At 38.5% G+C, this 19,727-nt stretch overlaps 1 protein-coding gene and 1 long non-coding RNA gene across 3 annotated transcripts in view; one reads left to right on the forward strand and one right to left on the reverse strand.

Annotated features, from left to right (window-relative positions):
* FBN1 (fibrillin 1) overlaps positions 1 to 19,727 on the reverse strand; it is a 234,571-nt gene that overhangs the window by 19,012 nt on the left and 195,832 nt on the right. For both annotated transcript variants that reach the window (XM_086710629.1, XM_025918911.2), the window contains 11 exons: positions 17,483 to 17,608; positions 15,404 to 15,520; positions 14,314 to 14,442; positions 13,558 to 13,677; positions 11,062 to 11,187; positions 7,178 to 7,327; positions 6,744 to 6,809; positions 6,115 to 6,231; positions 4,215 to 4,334; positions 2,585 to 2,707; positions 1,108 to 1,239 (listed from right to left, as the gene is read on the reverse strand). In XM_086710629.1, the coding sequence (XP_086566755.1) occupies positions 1,108 to 1,239; positions 2,585 to 2,707; positions 4,215 to 4,334; positions 6,115 to 6,231; positions 6,744 to 6,809; positions 7,178 to 7,327; positions 11,062 to 11,187; positions 13,558 to 13,677; positions 14,314 to 14,442; positions 15,404 to 15,520; positions 17,483 to 17,608 (1,326 nt within the window). The remainder of the gene's footprint in view (positions 1 to 1,107; positions 1,240 to 2,584; positions 2,708 to 4,214; positions 4,335 to 6,114; positions 6,232 to 6,743; positions 6,810 to 7,177; positions 7,328 to 11,061; positions 11,188 to 13,557; positions 13,678 to 14,313; positions 14,443 to 15,403; positions 15,521 to 17,482; positions 17,609 to 19,727) is intronic.
* LOC147580212 (uncharacterized) lies at positions 5,277 to 9,125 on the forward strand. Its single transcript, XR_015252634.1, has 2 exons — positions 5,277 to 6,266; positions 7,566 to 9,125. It is a non-coding gene; the product is annotated as an uncharacterized LOC147580212 (long non-coding RNA).

Genomic DNA, 19,727 nt, shown 5'->3' on the forward strand with positions numbered 1-19,727 from the left:
TATTAAAATTAAAAAGGACACATGGGAATTTTCTCATAATTTTCTCCTATATTGATGGTCTAAAGCAGAGGTCGGAAACTTTTTCTCTAAGTTATAGTAATACTTAGCATTACTATATCATACATAGTAATCTTGTAGGTTTTGCAGGCCATATGGTCTCTGTTGCATTCACTGTATTCTGCTTTGCCTTTGTGGCATGAAAGCAGCCATGGATAACATACAAATGTATGGTTACAGCTATGTTGCAATATGACTTATTTACAAAAATAGGAGGTAGGCTGGCAGGCTGGATTTGACCTTCTAGCTGTAGTTTGCCAATCCCTGATCTGAAGCTGTGGTTTTCAATGCAGGATCCATATTACAATCACCTAGGAAACTTTCAGAAATACCAGTTCCTGGACCTCACTCTAGACAAGAACAGATTCTCTGGTGGAAGATCCCACTGGTTTAGTGATATTCCTGGTTCAGAGGGACCTGGCATCTGTAATTCAACATCAGGGTGCTAATAGCGAAGTGGGATCAATAGAAAGACATTCTAATGTCGTAAAGACAAATGACCCTAAAACAACAAAAAAAGTATAGAAAGTAAAGGAGGGGCACCTGGGTGGCTTAGTAATTTGAGCATCTGACATCTCAGGTCATGATTCCAGAGGTCTGACGGCTCAGGTCATGATCCCAGGGTCATGGGATTGAGTCCAGCGTCAGGCTCTGAGCTGAGTGTGGAGCCTGCTTAAGATCTCTCTCTCTTTCTCCCTTGGCCTCTCCCCTGCTCTTGCACTCTCTCTCTCTCTCTCAAAAATTAAATAAAATAAAATAAAATAAAAAGCAAAGAATTAGAGGAAACACCTGGTGCCAAATCATGGCAGCAAGATGAGCTGAGAAAGTTGGCAAAGGCCAGCTCAGAGGGTGAGAATGGCAGTGCTCATGGAATCCCTTGATAATTGAGAGCCAAGGGGATCTCCAAGAAAAATCATGACACAAGGTAAGAGAGGCAAGATGGGTCTGGCCACGAAGAACACATTGCCCACAGGGACTCAGACCCCAAGTCCCTTCTGTCCTCTGTCATTTCTGACTCCTGGAAAGCTCCTTTGGCAGTGACTCCCTTACCTATGCAGCCCTCTCCGTCAGGCCTCCTCTGGTACCCAGGCCCGCAGATGCAGATGTATGTGCCAATGAGGTTCTTGCACTCCATTTGCTTCTCAGCACAGTCATGTTTTCCCTCCTCACATTCATCCTCATCTGGAAAGAACATACAACCGCAAATTATAAAATAAGCTTCATTAACTTCTTGCTTTTAAGTATGAGATGGTCTCAAGCAATCAGGTTTCATTTATGCTACTTCAGTGTTAACCTACTTCCTTTTGTACTGTGGGTGCTGGCCTCCTAAGATTGGAAAGGAGTCTTCTAACCATCTTTGAACTTGATGAAGAAATTATTCCCTAATGGATAACTTCTTCAAAGGCAGGAAGCATGGCTAATTCTTTTTGATGAATTCAACTCAAAAAGGTCTTCTCTAAATCTTTCACGATAGAATGACAGCTATAACAACATCATTATAATTACAATATGTTTTAAGAAGCCAAAGCTTCCATTGTATAACTATACTGAAAGCATAATATATGATATTTTTATATAATATTAATTAGTGTGATGTAATATTAGAAGAGTCATTGTATAATTAAAGCTTTAGTTTTTACACTTTGAGGAAAAGACAAGCATTCACAAAAATCATATTCTCTACTGGTTCTTCCCTCCTTCCTTTCCTTTTTCCTGGTGTGGAGGGGTCTTCCTCATTCCTTATTGTCCTCTTGCATTTCCCTCTCTTTATCTTCCTCCTTTATGTGGTCTGAGCTGAGAAATTTGGACTTATCCTGAATGTGATGTAGAGCTTTTTGTTAGGAAATCTCTTCATCTTCAAGAAAAAATCCTATTTAACCCATCTGAAGGGAACAAGGATCTTCTCACTTAAGACTTTGAAGGAGCAAATCAGTGCTCTTCAGGGAGCCCCATGATTTACCCAACTTCGTATTGCAGAGCCTACTCCAGTGCCCTAGTAATTACATGGGTTCAGTGAGCATTATTCATGGAAATCTTTAGCTAAAGTATATTCCATATGCTATCCCCATTCTTGGAATATGCCATCCCTTAGTGATGGGGACTTTTAAAAATTATTTAATTAATATTATCATACTCCTTCGTGTTCTCAGTTCTCACTTATCACACCATAATACAATTATTTATATCTCTGTCTCAACCTCTTCATGCTGAGCTTCTTGATTGTGAGTAAATGTCTTTTTTTCTTTATATCTTTGCATCCTACAGAGTGTCTATCATGTCATAGGCATGCAGTGCATAGTGAACTCAAAAAGATCTGCAGGGTGGCCCTTGATTCAGCTTGATGATGCTTGAAGTTACAGTTTGGGAGGAAAGGAGGTGAAGACGACCCCCATATTGTCCATGGACTACAGGAGGGTTTCCTGATTCAAAGTCTTCCTCTACCAATAGAAGCTTTGGAGAGACATTTTCCTTATAGATAAGAGTTAGACCCCCTCAGCTTAGATGACCTTTAATGTGGATGTCTTACCTTTGCACATCCTTCTGTCTTCTCTAAGAACATATCCAGCAGGACATTTGCATTCATATGATCCATAAGTGTTTACACACCGGAAAGCACAGAGGAGAGGATTCTGGGCACACTCATTTATATCTGCAGCAGAAGGTAGCATGAAAATAATGGGTCAATGGCACCAACCAAAAAAACAAAATCTATTTTTATCAAAAGTTGAAATGTTGCATTGTCATCAACGTGGATGCACCAAGCAATCTTTGGTTTTCAGAGAATCATAAAATGAGTTGGTTATTTTATAACTGGTATAGGTAGAGTGATCATGTATCCTAGTGCTCCTAGCACAGTCCCAGTTCAGGCTTATTGTCCTGGTATAATTACCAGTGTTATTTAGATTAAGAAATTATACATAGAGGGAGCTTTTCGGAAATGCTGGTTTTGAAGCCTTAAGTTGACCATTTGCCATTCCCTAAAGTCACATAGGATGGGGATCAGCTTTACTCCATTCAGTCAAAACAGCTGTCAAGTCAACTGCAGTCAGAACAAAAGCAGACCCATCCAATATCATTAACCACCTCCCCTTCCCCATATAAAAGAGGCTCCTGTGAAATAACAGTGATTCTTGTGCCCAAGTAAATGGTGTTCTGAATAATTTTACACTTATGGAGATGCTAAGTTTACACTGATGGCTGTGACAGCCTTAAATAGGCTTTACTATTAATAGATAAAAGTGGTTTTTACAGATTTCATTGTTTGGAACCATCAGAATGTGTTTTGCAAAAGCAGGTCAAAACAGACCATCTTGATTATCATGTTTCTTTCTAAGTCTAATGATACTGAGAACATCAGTGAGACCCCAGATCATATTTAGTCATAGCCTTTAAAGATTCACCAACAACTATGACAGTGGTATTGACAGGTCATATCTCTGATGAAGAGCTCACTTTCATACCATTTTTATTGTCTACCTTCACCTTCATTCACTTCTGTGACCAGTGGTTCTTGACTTGAGAGTGTATCAGAAATTACCTGGAAGGCTGCGAGGCTTCAGTCTTCAAGTTTCTGATTCAAGAGGTCTGGGAGGAGGCCTGAAAAACTGTATTTCTGACAAGTTCCCAGGTGATGCTGATGTGGCTGATCCAGGGATCACCCTTTGAGACCCACTGTGCTAGACATTCCCTCTCTTTCCCTTCTCTCCATGCATCTATCCTACTAGACACTGGAAGATGCTTACAGGGTATCGGCAACCTCTTTTGCTGTGATTGCCCCCAGATGGCCACAGGATGTTGGTGGCTATGTCAGTGTGCAGATATGAGTAGAAAGGAAAAAAGAAAAAAGAAAGGGAGCATGGGAGATAAAGGAAAAAAAGGAAGGGGAAAATGGAAAATAGAAGGTAGCAAACAAGACAGGAGTCATATCCAAATACTAGCAGTGGGGAGACACCAACAGGAGCTCTGCATGATAGGCAGCATAACTGGTGCCACGAACCACCTCCACCTTTTTCAGGAGAAGTGACGGTTTGGCCCATCAGGCCAGATGTTCTTTATTCTGCACACCCTGGGTGGGATTTAATATCAAGGACCATAATCAGCCAGCTATTGTCTCCATGATCAGAAGATGTAACCAACTATTCTGCAAAGAGGTTTACCTTCGCAAGTCATCATTGGACCAGGCTCAAATCCCTCCTCACAGGTGCATTCAAAACCACCAATCACATTCTTGCAGGTGCCATTTCCACAGGGATTGCCCACAGAACATTCATCAGTATCTGCAAGTGACCAAGAGTGTATTCAAAATATGACAAATGAAGAAAAAAATGGGCTTGGACTCAAATGATACGTTTCACCCTATCAGAGTACTTTGATCTGTAGCATCTTGTTTTATTCTCATTCTGTCTTTGCAAGAAAGGAGTGCACATGTCTTATCTCCTCAGATTTATAGCTGTGAAATTTCACCTGCTAAGTAACAGTGGCACTAACAGTGACAGTATCTGGGCTTCCAGCCCTCATAGTGCTTTTCTCTGTGAGCTTCTCCAGCTTCCTGTATTATGAAGAGGTAAACCTACTGGGAATAGATGCTCAAAGGGTTAAAACAAGGCTTCTCTCACAAGTCAAAAGTTTTCACTTAAATAAACCTAGAAATATATCTCCAGTTTGGCCTTACATTACATCATTCTCTAAGAAGCCTTAAACATGATGGAGTTTTGCCAGATATAAAATAGAAGACTACGCTTAACACAAAGCAAGAGACCAGAGGTTAAGCAAAATTAATACACTGGATAAAATCAAGATTCACACAGATTTTTTGTTGATTCTGTTGAAACCAGATGGTTTACGTTAGGCAGAAGAAAAGCTACAAAGAAATATGTTTAGGGTATGATCTCTGTAAACAACTGTGGAGAGAGAAAAAGTCTTACCAAGGAGCTCTAAAAAATATATATGCTTCCCAACCCATCCACCTACAATACTGGCTGTTCTTCTGACACATCTCTTGAGGAGAATGTCTTCCTCTGGGAAAGGGAACTTGTTGAGAAATAACATTATTATTTTAGCTGTCTAGGACACGGAATAGTAATGGACTGCCATCAGGGTTACATTTCATGTTGGGTTCTGAGTCAAAAAGAAAAGGCAAGAAGGTGTGGTAGCAGGCTCATCTGTCATGCACAGAGAAGCACTAACTGAAGATTCCAAAGAGAAAACATTGACAACTTTGCTTTTGTTCTGCTATGAATTGCATTTCACTGTCCAGAATATTACATCTCTTTCAAGTGAATAAAAATCACAGTATCATAGATTTTTAGAGCTGCAGGGTAAATGGAAATAAGTTAGTCTATCTGCATAACATTACATTCTAAGGCCTAGGAAGACTAAGGAACTTGTTTACGCTTCCGAGGCCACAGCTTTGGGGGAAGTCCTCATGCCCTGATTCTTGTATGGAAAGAACGCTTTCTAATGTACACAAACATTCAGCATTTTTGCTGTTATTAATTCAGATTAAATTGAACTGCTTTGGATTTTTTAGAGACCTAGACATCATACTTGGATTCAATTTTGAGTTGGTATGGATTAAGAGCTCAAAGGTCAGACATAGGAGCCATTCTCTGAAATTTTAATAAGAGAGTAAAAACAAGAGGAGTTTATGCTGTGTACATAGCCTTTCACGTTACTAAATGTAATAAAATCTGGATAAATTTTGTATTTTACATATTGAGAGAATACAATTATGATCATCAACAATCTTTTTTAAATTAAAAGAATATGTTACAATGTTTTCCTTTCCAACTATCTCTTCAGATGTGTCCAGTGTCTTCCCCATTAGACTATAAGGAAGAACCATGTTGGCTTGGGTCACTGCTGTAGCCATAGAGCCTAGCACAGTGCTGGACACATGGGGTACTTAGCTAGTATTGCTAGATGAATGCTGCATGAATGAATGGACAAAACCTATTTCTGTCCCAATCTTGGTACTTATTCTTCCTAGCAGGAATGCTAACTGGCGTAATTTCTAATTTGTAAAATCCTTATGGAAGAAACCGATTTATTACTCACCTACACATTCATTCCCTTCCAGGATGTAACCAAAGGGACACTCGCAGCGATAGGAGCCATCCGTATTGATGCACTGCCCATGTTTACAGACATCTGGTTCTTTGCACTCATCCATATCTTAAGTAAAGGATTAAAAAAAAGTGAATAACAAGGTACCTTTTTCTTTTCTTTTTTTTCTTTTAATGTTTGTTTATTTTATTTTTGAGAGAGAGCGCAAGATCAGGGAAGGGGCAGAGAGAGAGGGAGCCAGAGAATCCCAAGCAGGCTCCGTGCTATCAGCACAGAGCCCGATGCAAGGCTAACTTACAAACCATGAGATCATGACCTGAGCTGAAATCAAGAGTTGGAGGCCTAACTGACTGAGCCACCCAGGCACCCCTAAGGTACCTTTTTCTGAACACAAAGGTAAATTATAATCATTTCACTGTCTAACCAATGAAATATCTAATATTGCAATATCATGTTACCATATAATACAATAATACAATTGGTATCTAAATCAAAAGACAAAAATTAGAGCTTTATTTCCCAAGATAAATGTGGAGAAAAAAGAACAGCTGGAGAAAGGGCAGGGAAGAGGCTGGTTAAGAATATTAAAAAATGCTGAGAATCCAGTGCAGGCCACTTACCAACTGCTGAATCATCAGGCCCCACAATGATGCCGCTTCCATAGGGACAGATCTGGCGGAAGGCCTCTGTGGTAGAGATGAACGCTCGTTAGTAGACAAATTGCAACTAGCTACAGGCTGTTCCCGAAGCAGTGAGTGATGGCCAGATTGCCACAGGCTGCATGTATCAGGAAACAACCGAACGAGAAAAGCCCAGATATCAGAGCAAGTGAACAAGGCTCCCAGTGCCTACCACTTGCCCTGATTTATAGCACATTTCAGAAGGAAACAACTACCCAGCTCTTGAGTTAAAATCATCTTAATGAATATTTTGGGTAGACTTACAGTTAAACTAAATTGTCTTATTTTCCTGAAGGGCTACACCCAGTATTTCTCATTTCACAGCCAGGCTGCCGTATGAATAGCCAAAAGAGAAGTGCAGATGGTAGACATACCATCAGGTTCAGTGGGGCACAGCTCACAGGGATCACCCCAACCTTCTCCCTTCAAGGCACAGCAGCATTCCTGTTTGGAGTGATTTCTGGATTTGGGTGATGAACATTTTCCTCCTTCAAACTTCGCATAACAGTAGCTCATTCGCAAATCTGCAGCACAAATCCAGGAGACCCTTTAGATGCTTTCCTACTACATCGTTACTGTATAATAGTGAATGAGAAACAATCCATCTTGTTAAATTGTTCTTTTCATTACAATAGTAATACTCCATAACGTAAGTGACTATAACAGTAATTGAGCTCAGATCTTTAAAGTCATAGGTAACCTTCGTAGTGAGATCTGATGAGTACATCCATGCGACTTTCACTTTGTTATTTCTCATTTTAGCCAATTTTCCAAAATAACTTGATGTGAATAACAAACTCCAACACTATCACATTTCAAAGCTGACATCATCAGTGACTTCCGGGTGGGGACATTAAGAAGTGGAATAATTCACAAGACCCTTCCATTGACAGATGTGCTTACATGTGTGTTGGATAATATTTAGTGAGCATACTAAATTAAGGTAGGCCTCCCAGTTCTGGTACTTACTATGCTCTCACACCAGGTTGTTTATTCTGGGTCCCCTCAGCCAAAATAAAACCAAATAAACCAAAATAAAACCCCTGATTCCAAGCACAGAACAAATAAAGATGTGGCAATTTTGTGGACTGGCAAAAATACGACAATAATGATCATTCACTGAAGCAGCTATTGATGTAGTTGCTATTTACAAAATGCCATGTGGGGCTTTCTGCAGATTTTACACACACACACACACACACACACACACACACACACACACACACGATACAGGAGGTTGTTTAGCTCAACAGAGAGGGACGGTGAAGAGGAAGGCAGGGAGATGGGTAGATAGGAGGGAGAATAATTTTTCTTTCAAAGAATACATTTCTTTAATATCGGTTATTTTTTGGTGACTCCAACATGGAAGATGGGATCTAGTTGCTACAAACTTCTCCAGCATTGCTTGACATAATTTTGGAAACTGACTTTTCCATTTCTTATAGAGCAAATTGGGTGGCTCTAAAAAGTGAGCTCATCCAGAAGCCTGGAGTGTGTCCCCTCAAATTTGACATCCAAAGCTTTATAGACTCCCCTCTAGTTACATGGAGGCTAAAATATGCAGGTTTTAAGGAAACACTTTCATATCCATTTTGAGGAATTGCCAATTCTTTATGTGTGATCAGGTATGCTCTCTCCTGTCACTGTTTTTCAACCCCAGGCAGCATATTATTAACAGCCACCTATGCATTTCTGTTAAGACAATTTCTCAGCTGTTATTTCGTGACAAAGGAGACAGTGTAAGAATAATTGAGTTGCCAAAGATCGTATCAGAAAAATTTTCATGAATTAATGTAAAAATATCAATCAATCAAACATATATACCAGGCTTTGGTAAGTCTAATTCAGTTGGCCTCCCCAGTGAACTTCTTCAACCAACTCTTCCAGGTACATTTTCTCGCTAATTTTTACTCCACCTCCAGGTTGGTTACAGCTAGACCTAAGAGGTATCTTTCAGTGAATCTTCTGAAGGTCAAGAGCACTAAAAGCCAGACTTTGCCCTGAGACATGCCTGCCCTCCAAATATTCACTTTGCTGAGAAGTTTCAAGATTTAACGAATATAGTTTCTCTAATGACACCTTTTGATTCGCTTTATTCTTCAAGTTCATTGTCACATACAATGTTTCGTGTTTATTATTTATACCTACAACTGTCTTAAGGTATCATTTAGTGACTATTCACAAAAATGTCTCAATGAATATATTAAAACTTAATTGTCTCTCTTGTCTTCCACCTTAAAATGTTTCTGTTAAACCTAGATATTTCTTTTCATTTATCATTAAACAAATTAATTAAATAAATTAAATAAATCCATAAGTCAGCCCTGTCTCGCCAGCATCACTTTACCATCCCACCTCCAGAAAAAGAGAAAAACCTCGCCATTATGCAGGCTCAAACACACGAAGTTGAAGCTCAAACTGTAAAGTGAACTTTGTTAAGTGGGAGTGGTCCCTTTATATCTGTGGCCTTCAAGTGCCAAGATCTGTTGACCTGAGTCTTATCACAATTGTTCCTTCAAAAACATTATCTGTTGCTCTGTGGAATTTTCTCATTTCATGGGCAATAGAAGCCTGACTCCTAATTTGTCATCTTATAAGTAAAACCCAGCTCTTAACTCCCTGGCTTCAGCAAAATTTGTGTCCTGTGGGAGATTTACATCTGCTTTTGGTGATTCTCTAGATTTGGTTTATTAATCAAAGGTGCCTTGCATTGGGAAAGAGAGCTATGCTTGCCCACACACTTTAACTAGGACTCACTAGGATGCCTGTTTACCAGTCCATCTGCAAAGAGCCCTTAATGACCTTTGAAATTTCATCAGAACTACAAAAGTCACTTTCCCTGCTTGCATTCCTCAAGTCTGGCTCTGCCTCTTGGAGCTGAGCATGTGGCAAGGCTGCTCACAGCTGGGCTGATTCTTCCTGCAGCGTTAGCCTCCTCTGTGACAGGCCAGTGCAAATTGAATTAATAGCCTATGAGTTTCCTCTGGCCTGCCACATCGGCAGATTCACACCTGGTTTCTCACTGCTTTCTTCCCAAACTTGGGCCAAGCCAAAGGCACACAAAAACAAGGGAGTAGGACTTAGAATTTATCTGGCTGGTCTGTACCATAACAGAATATCTGCTTGAATCAACTATCACCCCACCCACAAGCCTGAAATCCATGTGGGCTTCTGACAGCCACCTATGAGATCAAATCAGAGAAGTCTCAATTCCCCCTTCACACTTCTAAATATTGGCTAACAAAAGGGCTAGTTGAAAGGTGAAAAGTTCATCAAGAGTCCATGAAAGACTCAGAAACTAACAAAACTTTGTTACGTATTTAGTACGATTGGTTGGCCGGGTATTATTATGGTTGTTTAAAATGAGGAAATTGAGCGTCCCAAAGATCCAATGACTTGTTTAGGCTACAGAGGGCGAAGCTGAGACCAAAACCCAATTTTTGGAATCTGAAATGATATCCCTTACCTCTTGTTTCATAATATGGAAGCAAAACATAACAAAATAACCAAGGAGAAAAACCTGAACAATAAAAGAACAAACAACAACAAAACCCTGAGGTGGAGGGGAGAAATAAGTGTGCATGGGGCTTTTTGTTCTAAATTCATTAAACTAGTATGTATAAATGGATAGACACACACCATTGCATTTTTTACTACGAGCTAAACAGTTTTCTGAGATATAATATAATATCCTGTGTTATGCTTAAGTTCAGGCTTCCTTTTTTTAAGTTCACAAATATTACTCCTGAAAACAGATGATGTCCCAGCAAGAATCCTGGTCAGTTCAAGTTTGTTTTCTTAGAAAACTTGTGATATGAGGGATGGGCACTATATCCTGAAAGCACGTGGATTAATCTGCATTTTTTGGACTGAAAGTCTAGAGTCTGGGCCACATTTATGCAAAGTCACCTCTTCTGAGGCAGAGACTATGTAGCTGAACTTCCCCCAGGCTTTGCAGTATTCAGTGGCTCATGACTGATCCCCCACTGAGTGACCTATCAGCATCCGTGTTCTTAGAGGGAGAGACAGGTTCAAGTGCCAGGGCAGTTGTTGTACAAGCAACCATAACTTGATGGATGAGTTTTCAACTTTAAAAGTAAAAATGAACTTTCTGACATATGGTAATCATTAGACCTCTGAGTGAATGAAAGCTCTCCATCTTCTCTTTCACAAAGAAAGCTTTGCCATGTTTAAGAAAGTGAAACCACAACAAATAAACACAGAGTAATGAAAGTCTAAAGCCTTCAAAGGCAGTTACCTTGGCACCTTCTTCCAGTGGAGGACAAGGAGAATCCATCTGGACACAGACATTTGAAGCTGCCTTCAGTGTTACTGCATGTGCCCAAGGCACAAATTTCTGGCTCTTCAACACACTCATCAATATCTAAAAGAATTAACATGTGTCAAAGCCAAAACACAATGGAGACATCATCAGATACCAAATGCAAAGTGTGGAAGTACAAAGTACAACTCTTCCAATAAGGATTTTTTCCTGTATCATCATGCTGAGTGGACCTCTAGGCTGTGATATCTTTTTAAAAATTAATCTTGAAAGTTCTTATTGTAAAAATGGAATCTGCAAGTGCCTTCTAAGGGATACATTAAGAAATATCCCTTACCCAGACTGAGTTTCCTGGCCAATTAGAAAAGGTAATTTCCTACCACCCTAAGCTAGAAAAGAAGCAAGAAACTCCAGAGTCACCACAACACAATTTTAATTGTGTTGACAATGAGTCAGTGAGAGATCTAGACCTTTGAACTAAACACTTATTCCCTCCATCCATTCACAGTGCTTTTCCCAATACTCCATGCTATTAGGAAAACTATGAATTTAACAAGAATACTAACACTCATGACAATAATTATGTAAAGTATAAACTAAAGATACCGCAGAAGATGAGGTCCCTTTCATTTGAAGATTAATTTTTCTCAAAACACAAATGTCTTTCTTGTATAGGCTATAGTTTTTCTTTTGTCATATAGATAACAGGAAGTTGATGCACTTATAATTGTGACATACTTCCTTTAGCATATTAACATACCTTAGCACTAGGAAGGGTTGATTAAAGGTGGTCTACAGTGATGTTTGAATAGCTTGGGTAACTATATGCTCTGGTTTTCCTAGGAAAGTCCTAGTTATGCCTGTTGTCCTGGCCTTGTTATTAACAGACCCCTCCTTAAAACTGTCTTGGTTTGGTCAATGAATTACATGATCATCCCATGTTTGGGAAAAGTGTGGCCACTCTTTCCAACAGACTTACCCATCTTTTCCCCTGACTTTCAGCTGGAATTTGTAGTAAAATAGAGGTAAGTCTTGATTCTGAGCCATGCTATTTTTATTGATACTTTTTTCCGCAACAAAACATGTATCTTTTATATCATGGGGCTCTTTATTTTTGCATTTGTGCAAAGAGTTCTACACCTACATCAGAATGTATTCCTATTATACAAGTTCCTTCCCACGAGGTCCCACTAAGGGGAAGTTGGGAAATTAATTCCATTATCTTGACTTAATATTGTAAATACCACACAATAGGTATTCTCAAAATGTGCAGCTCAAAGTCATGATCTTCCTGTTCAGTGAAAAACCAGTCTCTTCATCACTCTATGTTATTACATTGCCTTTATAATTAATTACATCACATTGCTTGTGATATATCAACGAATCTGAGCTGCTGCTGACTGAATGACTCCATTTCCATGTTCCCACTACTCTCACATCCAACCGTTTCTTAAAAGAAAAGCCAACTTTTGTAAAAATGCTCGAGTATTTCTTTTGGTTGTTGTTTTTGTCATTGTCAATAGGATTCTTTCTCTTATAGTAGAAATTAACCTGTAGGTGATGACTTCATAAGGATAGGGAAAAAGATGGTGGAATGGGTACATTACTAAGTATTTGGGAAGTCATTTTTCTTTCTATACATTTCCATTCTGTTCATCTTAGGGGAGATTTGCATTAATCATGGAGTAGTTGATCTTTATTTAGTGAAAGTAAAATAACAAATAATAATTTGCATTTAGGCATAATTTGTTTCCATTTAGAATATTATCACTTGACTATGATGTAAACTGGGTATATGATACAATTTCTCCATGATATTAAAAGTGGAGAAATGGAGAAAATTCTTACTCATTATGGATGAGATACAGACCTATTTAAACTTGGGAGCATGAACTAGGTGACTTCTTAAAAATCCTTTTAGCCCAGTTATTTATGAAGTTCTAGCAATTAATGCCCTTCATTTAATTCAATGACATATGAATTGAAGAATGCAGTACTATAAAATTTGCTGAGAATTTATTTGTAGTAACACATTTCCACTGCTGTATAGGTCAAACAACGTAGATAAATTATATAGCCATAATCATCCAACCTTGAATGTGGTCACTTAAAGATTTTAGCTGAAATCATGAAGCTATTTTTAGTTGCAACCTACTGATACTTAAAAACATGAAAACCAGGGTGTTTTACAAGATGCCTAAAAGCACCCTGGAAAAGAGTCAGGGTCATATGAGCACTCATAGGCACAGAGCAAAACAGTGTCATCAGATATCAGCATGAGAATTAGATGTTCCTGCCTCATCAGCTGAGTGTGAGAACATAAGCCACACCCTTTGCTCTTGGATTTTTTTTTTTTTTGATAAAGTGCAAAATGAAGACACCAGCACACCATCACAAAAATGGACTTTGAGAATGCCAGTGCAGTAACCAATACTGCTCACTTCCAAACATGGATAGCCCTCTCCCTCCTACCTTCACACTTGTCATTCTGTAGACTGTACCCAGGTGGACAAATGCACCTGTAGGACCCATCCAAGTTTTGACAGGTGCCTGGTGCACATTTTCCAGGTTCTAGAAGACATTCGTTGATATCTGCAAAGAAAAGGGAGAAAGAAAGAAGAGGTTCCCACTGGCATGATTTCCATCAAGCAACTAAAATTCCAAGAAACTGGAATCAAATCAAAGAAATACATAAAACTAATATGGAGAAAAATTAATGACTCAATAAAAAGAAGCTTTATCAGCTTTCAGAAGTGTGCAGAACAACTATATTTTATGTGACTTATCACAAATTAAATATTTCCAGAAAAATGTAGCTTGTGAAAAATTAATGGGTATGAAGATTTTTGAGAGCACCCAAAAGATTATAGAAGAGATTTCTACAAAGCTGTTTTAAAGAAAATAAATATAAGAAAGCAAATGACAATTGTTTATGGAACAATTTAGCTTTCTGTGAAATTTAACAATTTAACTATTCTCTGTAATTACAATAACTTAATTTTAAAACATAATAGGGAAGTGTGTTATAGATATCACACACACACACACACACACACACACACACACACACACACACAGAGTCAACAGGTAGGATTGGTGTAATTCCGCTCTGATTGTTTTTTTCTCTCCAGCCTTCTGAAGGAAGGATGTTGACAGAGACTGCAGGATTCTTTGGTCTCGGAGAACATACTTTGGAATCTCTTTCTGAAATTCTGAGGCAGCACTCACCCACACAGGTCCTTCCATCTGGAGCCACCTCATAGCCTTCATTGCACTGACACTGGAAGGACCCCACTGTATTGATGCACTGGCCATTTCTGCAAAGGTTCCCATTTCCAGTTGCACATTCATCAACATCTGCCAAAAAAATACCCTTTGATATATTCCAAAGAAAATGTCATAATTCCAGCAATGATCAAAACCTTTAAAGGGAAAAATACTTATTTGAAATTTCAGAGGCTTTTGCTGGCTCAGCCAAACATGAAAAATTCCAATAAATATCTAGTTTGTAACAATACACCTGGCTTTACTCACCTATTAAAACCTAACAAGACTACGCTGTTCTATTAATTACAGATTGATAATTTATATTAGAACTTTATATGAGTTTCACCTTGATCTTCCTTTAGGTTTCATTTTTAAAAGCTAAAACTGAATTACTAACACACAATACAGCTGATGGTATTATTAATTATTCTCATAATTAGAAGTATATAAAATTAGCCTTTAGCAACAATACAAAATTTGGATCATTATTCTCACTTATAAATAACATAGCATGTTTTATAAGGAGGATTTTATAGATTTAATAATTGACTTTTTAAAAGTTTTATTTATTTTTGTAATTTCTACATCCCACATGAGGCTGGAACTCACAACCCCACCATCAAGATTCTCAGGCTCTTCTGACTGAGCCAGCCAGGCGTGCCCCCCCCAATAACTGACTTATTTTAAGAGAGTCTATAGTGCAACATTGAGACAAATGGGTCCATGTTATTCCTGAATTATGTAATTTCTATACAAAGTATCACTTTTATGTGTTTTAAGATGTAATCAATTCATTTAAAAATGTATTTAATTCACAGCACAGTGTATATAAAATTATAGCTGCTGATGAGCACTTACATAAAAGTCATGGCAGTCATTACTCTAGTTGACATTTAATTAGCACCTTATTTTGACAAATCCTTTAACGAATTGTTGCCACATAAGAGGGCATATATTTCAGAAAACAAAATCGCTCCCTGGAGAGGCTGCTAATTACGAAGAGCATATATTAAACGCACTTCCTACGTGAGGCGCTGATTTGCATACACACCTATACAGTCGTTGTTGTGGGAGAGGCTGAAACCATGGTTGCAGCGGCAGTTGAAGGAACCGATCGTGTTGCGGCAAGTTCCATTCCCACAGGCGTCTCGCTCACACTCATTTATGTCTAGTAGGAACAAAGGCCGTAGAGAAACGTGGTCGTTAACAGAAGAGGTGAGTGGTTGCCTGGGATTAAAGGGCATGGTGAGGTTCACAACGCATCAGGTGTAGGCTAAGAACTTCTTGATGTTGGTATTGGATCCAGCAGTGGCCGCTCCCCATGAGCAACCAGCAAGAGCCGAGGACCTAAACCTTGGGAATAAACCGTCTCCTGGGCTGGCATGTGAAAGGAGGCAAGCTAAGGACATGAGAACTGGACAAGAACTATTTTACTCTATTTACTTCTAGAATTCTCCACCCTTGCCACTTTTCTCAAATATTTTCACTTGGAAATGGAAAATTCTGAGCGCATCTGGGTCTTGATTTGCTGCCACCTTTGGCAAACTTCAGCCTTTAAGGTTCTCACTCTAGTTTACCAAAAAGCAGTGAGTCACCTGACATTACCCTGAAATCAGCAACAAAATAAATGAGCTTTCTAACTCACCTGATATTTTAGACACCTTTTCCTTCTTCCCAGTCCACTCCTAAAGACCTATGATCACTCCCACTACTGGTGCCTAAACTCACTCTTCTAAAGTATCCCAATGTGATACCTCTTCTGATACGTTCTTGTGTTATTATTTGTCTTTTTATTGGTCTGTGACTTTTCTCTTTGACTATTCTGTAAAGCTGTTTGGGCATCTTTTATGTCTGAGCATTGTGCCACAACAGCTGATGTCTTTCTTATAGAGCAGGTGTACATTATATTAAGGAGGAAATAAAGAATCAAAACAAAAGAGAGTTGATATTGCTCGTATTGCAGGAGTGAGGCAGAAGGAGGGGGGCGAGGGCAAAGGGGAGGAGGCTCTGCAACTGGAAGACAACACTTCAGGTTAGCCAAAGGCAGTGTTTAGAGTTACAATTTCCTTTCCTTTCAAATTTTGGACATGAAGATAAGTTATCGGTGATCCTAAACCAGAAAGCTATTGCTGACCCCAAAGTGATCCAATATGTGTGTGTCTGTGGTTGAAGACTGCATCCACATGAGTCACCCTGCCAGCAATCAAGGGCTGCCGCTTTGATTCATTTTTAGCCAAACTAGCGACATTTTTCTGTAGGGCAGGTTCTTCGGTAGAGGGTTCCAGATAAATCAGATGCAGGTGTCACTGTTATGCAGGGATTAGCTTTCCAGGGACGAGCAGGGCTGATTACACTCCTTTAATATAAAACTTGTCATCTGCTCTGAAGAAGACAAGACTTTGTAAGAATGTTCCCTAATGGATGAACCCAATTACAGTGAAAGGTAAGCTCTTTAAACATTACTCTATTGATTCTTCTTTTTTCAGTTGTGAAACTGATTCATGTTCATGAATCATCCTTAATGGATATTGCTTTAAAGTATAAAAAGGAAGGAAAAGAGAGAAAGTGATTGATTAATACTTGGAATTTATTCTAAATCAGCATCCTGACTCAGCACTGAAAGCAAGGGGGAAGAGATTTATTTAAAATCTTGAGCTCTTTTCCCCTAGAAAAATATGGGGTCTTTTTTTTTTTTTGCCTTTATAGGATCTACAAATTTGCCTCTGAGGATATGGTACAAACCATGGATCCTTCTCAAAAAATACTCATATTCAAACACTCAAAAGCTGCACTCTATTCCAATAAGGCAAACCCATAGACTTAATAAAATAAGAGGCTATTAACATTAATAAAAAGTATTTTTGTCTTAATATATTTCTGTTTTTCCTTTAGTCAAAAGTTTTTCTGACCTGGCAGCCAAATGAATATCAAGGAAGAGGTTTATTGTGTTCAGATTGCCAAAGATTAAATACCAAAGGATGTTAATGCTACACACCTACTTGTGTTTTCATTTTATAAATGGCAAAATTAATACTGAAGGTTTAGTATCAATTTTTATATATATATTCAGATGCAAATGAATTTTTCGATAGGATAGAAGTTAAAAATAAAATGATAATCACGTACTCACCCAAACACATGGTTTGATCAGCATTTGTTTTAAAACCAGTGTGGCAAAGGCAATAAAAACTTCCAACTGTGTCAATACACTGTCCATGGCTGCATATGTTGGGGATTTCTTGGCATTCATTGCGATCTGTAGATAAAAAGCATCGTAAGTATCTTAGGTAGAGTTAGGGGACAAAACTGCATTAAGTAACTTACTTCTAGATATCACGCTCAGGATTAATCCTAGCTCTAAACCAAGCCAGTAAAACAGATACTGGCATTATATATATATATATATATATATATATATATATATATATATATATATTTTTTTTTTTTTTTTTTTTTTTTTTTTTAACATCAAAATCAGTTAAAACTAATGCTCTTTTACTGGGCACATTCAGAGTATGTTAACAATACATGAGGCGATGAAAAAAAATGTTCTGAAAGATGAGAAAAATTAGAAGTAGAATAGGGAAGAAGAAACCAAGCCGGGAGATACTCTGTTTGATAATTTGCCCACGCAGTATCACAGACCGTGGAATGAATTAAGTATTTTGTCTAGTCAAGATTTGGTGTCTCAAGTCATGGACCCTTCATAGCTTCCCTTGGAAATATATATCAAAGTCAAACAAATCCCATTGCTAAGATAGGTTTTCTTGATGGACAACCCACACTGTCCTTTGTTTAGGTTTCAGTTCATTGTTTTGTCTTACTCCTATAACTTTTTGTTCCATCTTAACCAAGTCTTCATGTCTACACATGGCTCCTTTTAGCACTTGACAATCTTAATGATGTTTCTTTTTATTCATATTCATTCAAGGGAATGCCCTGTCATCTTGCTTCTACCAGTCTTTAAGCCCTGAATTATATTTCTCATCAACTGAATCTTTGTTGCCCTCCTGAAATCTGATGATCTGGGGTGGGGAGGGGGGGAAGGGGGCAGAATTTATTATATGAATCTACAAATGACGTGATTACATGCCTACTTAGGTCTCTAATTTTTAAAGCTCTCAAAATTCTGTGTTTAGGGCACAGGTCATCTGAAGAGCCCTGTATCATCCTGGTTGTCCTACTGTCATAAAAGAGAGCAAACAGCCAGAATGCCAATTAGAGTATAGATTCTGTAGAGCACAGTGACACCCTGCTTCCAGTTAAATAATGCAAACTTGCTGTTGGCCTGTCTTGCCTACTGAGAAGACAGCAACCGGAAATGGACACTTTTTGCCACACAGAGCAGTTGTGCTCATACCAGAAGAGAAGATATCCCATCTATTTCCTGTGCTCAGGCTGCCATTGTTACGACTACCTCCTTCCAATTATAGAACATTACAGCTGATGAATCACCATACAATTTAAAAGTCTTAAGTGAGCTTGAATATATCATCTTAATGGAGAAACTGGGATACCCGTAGCTTAGGAACTATTGCTCGCCTATCTAGAAAGCTTGTTAACCTAGTAAGTTATGATTATTCCCATTGGAGAAAACAGACTTAAAAAGGAGCAAACTGTTAAAAGACATTTTAAAAGATTTTAAAAGATATAAATGAAGATGATTCCTGAGTGAAGTCTTCAACCCTAGAGGCTGAATAATTGCAAAACTCAAGTACGTTCCCTTCTGAGGATTCCAATGAGTGAGGAAAAGTGAGCTTGGCTACAAATGACACTCATTCATAGCACTTATCATTGGTTAGCGCTGGATGAGTTTTATTTGTGCTAATGTTCTACAAGAAAATATGGCAGGGCTTAAGCCCTAGCAGGCCATGGTTGGACGCCCTGTCTTGATGTATAAATAGCTTGTCCCACTTCTTGCCTGAGCGTGAAATGGTGTGAAACGACACCTTCTGTATTATCAGCAGTTCTTTATTTTGATTGGAATTATTTTGCCCAGTTTCAAAGAAATATAAATTAAGAGCAAAATGCAGGGAAATGCTATAAATGCCAAGTTACACTAGGGTATTGTGACTCATATCAGAGACGTCCCCATTTTTCCTGTCCTATTTTTTTAATACATGGGTAACAACCGCTTTGTTGACAAAATGCTAAACACTTGCACATGTTCCTTTAAACCCAACAAAACAAGCCTTGATTCTCAAAGTGAGTTTTTGTTCTGCTATTACACCCTCTTCCCACCAAGGTCTAATAAAACAATGCAAAATACCCTACAGAGAGCGGTGCACTTCCTACCACTTAATCGCTGGTAGGCAAGGAAATCCAAGGAAAATTTGACCATGTTCCCTTGTGTTGTTTCATTCACAAATGCATAA

The sequence above is a fragment of the Puma concolor genome, chromosome B3, assembly GCF_028749965.1.
Source record: "Puma concolor isolate L17-30 chromosome B3, mPumCon1.1.hap2, whole genome shotgun sequence".
Classification (NCBI taxonomy): Eukaryota; Metazoa; Chordata; class Mammalia; order Carnivora; family Felidae; genus Puma; species Puma concolor.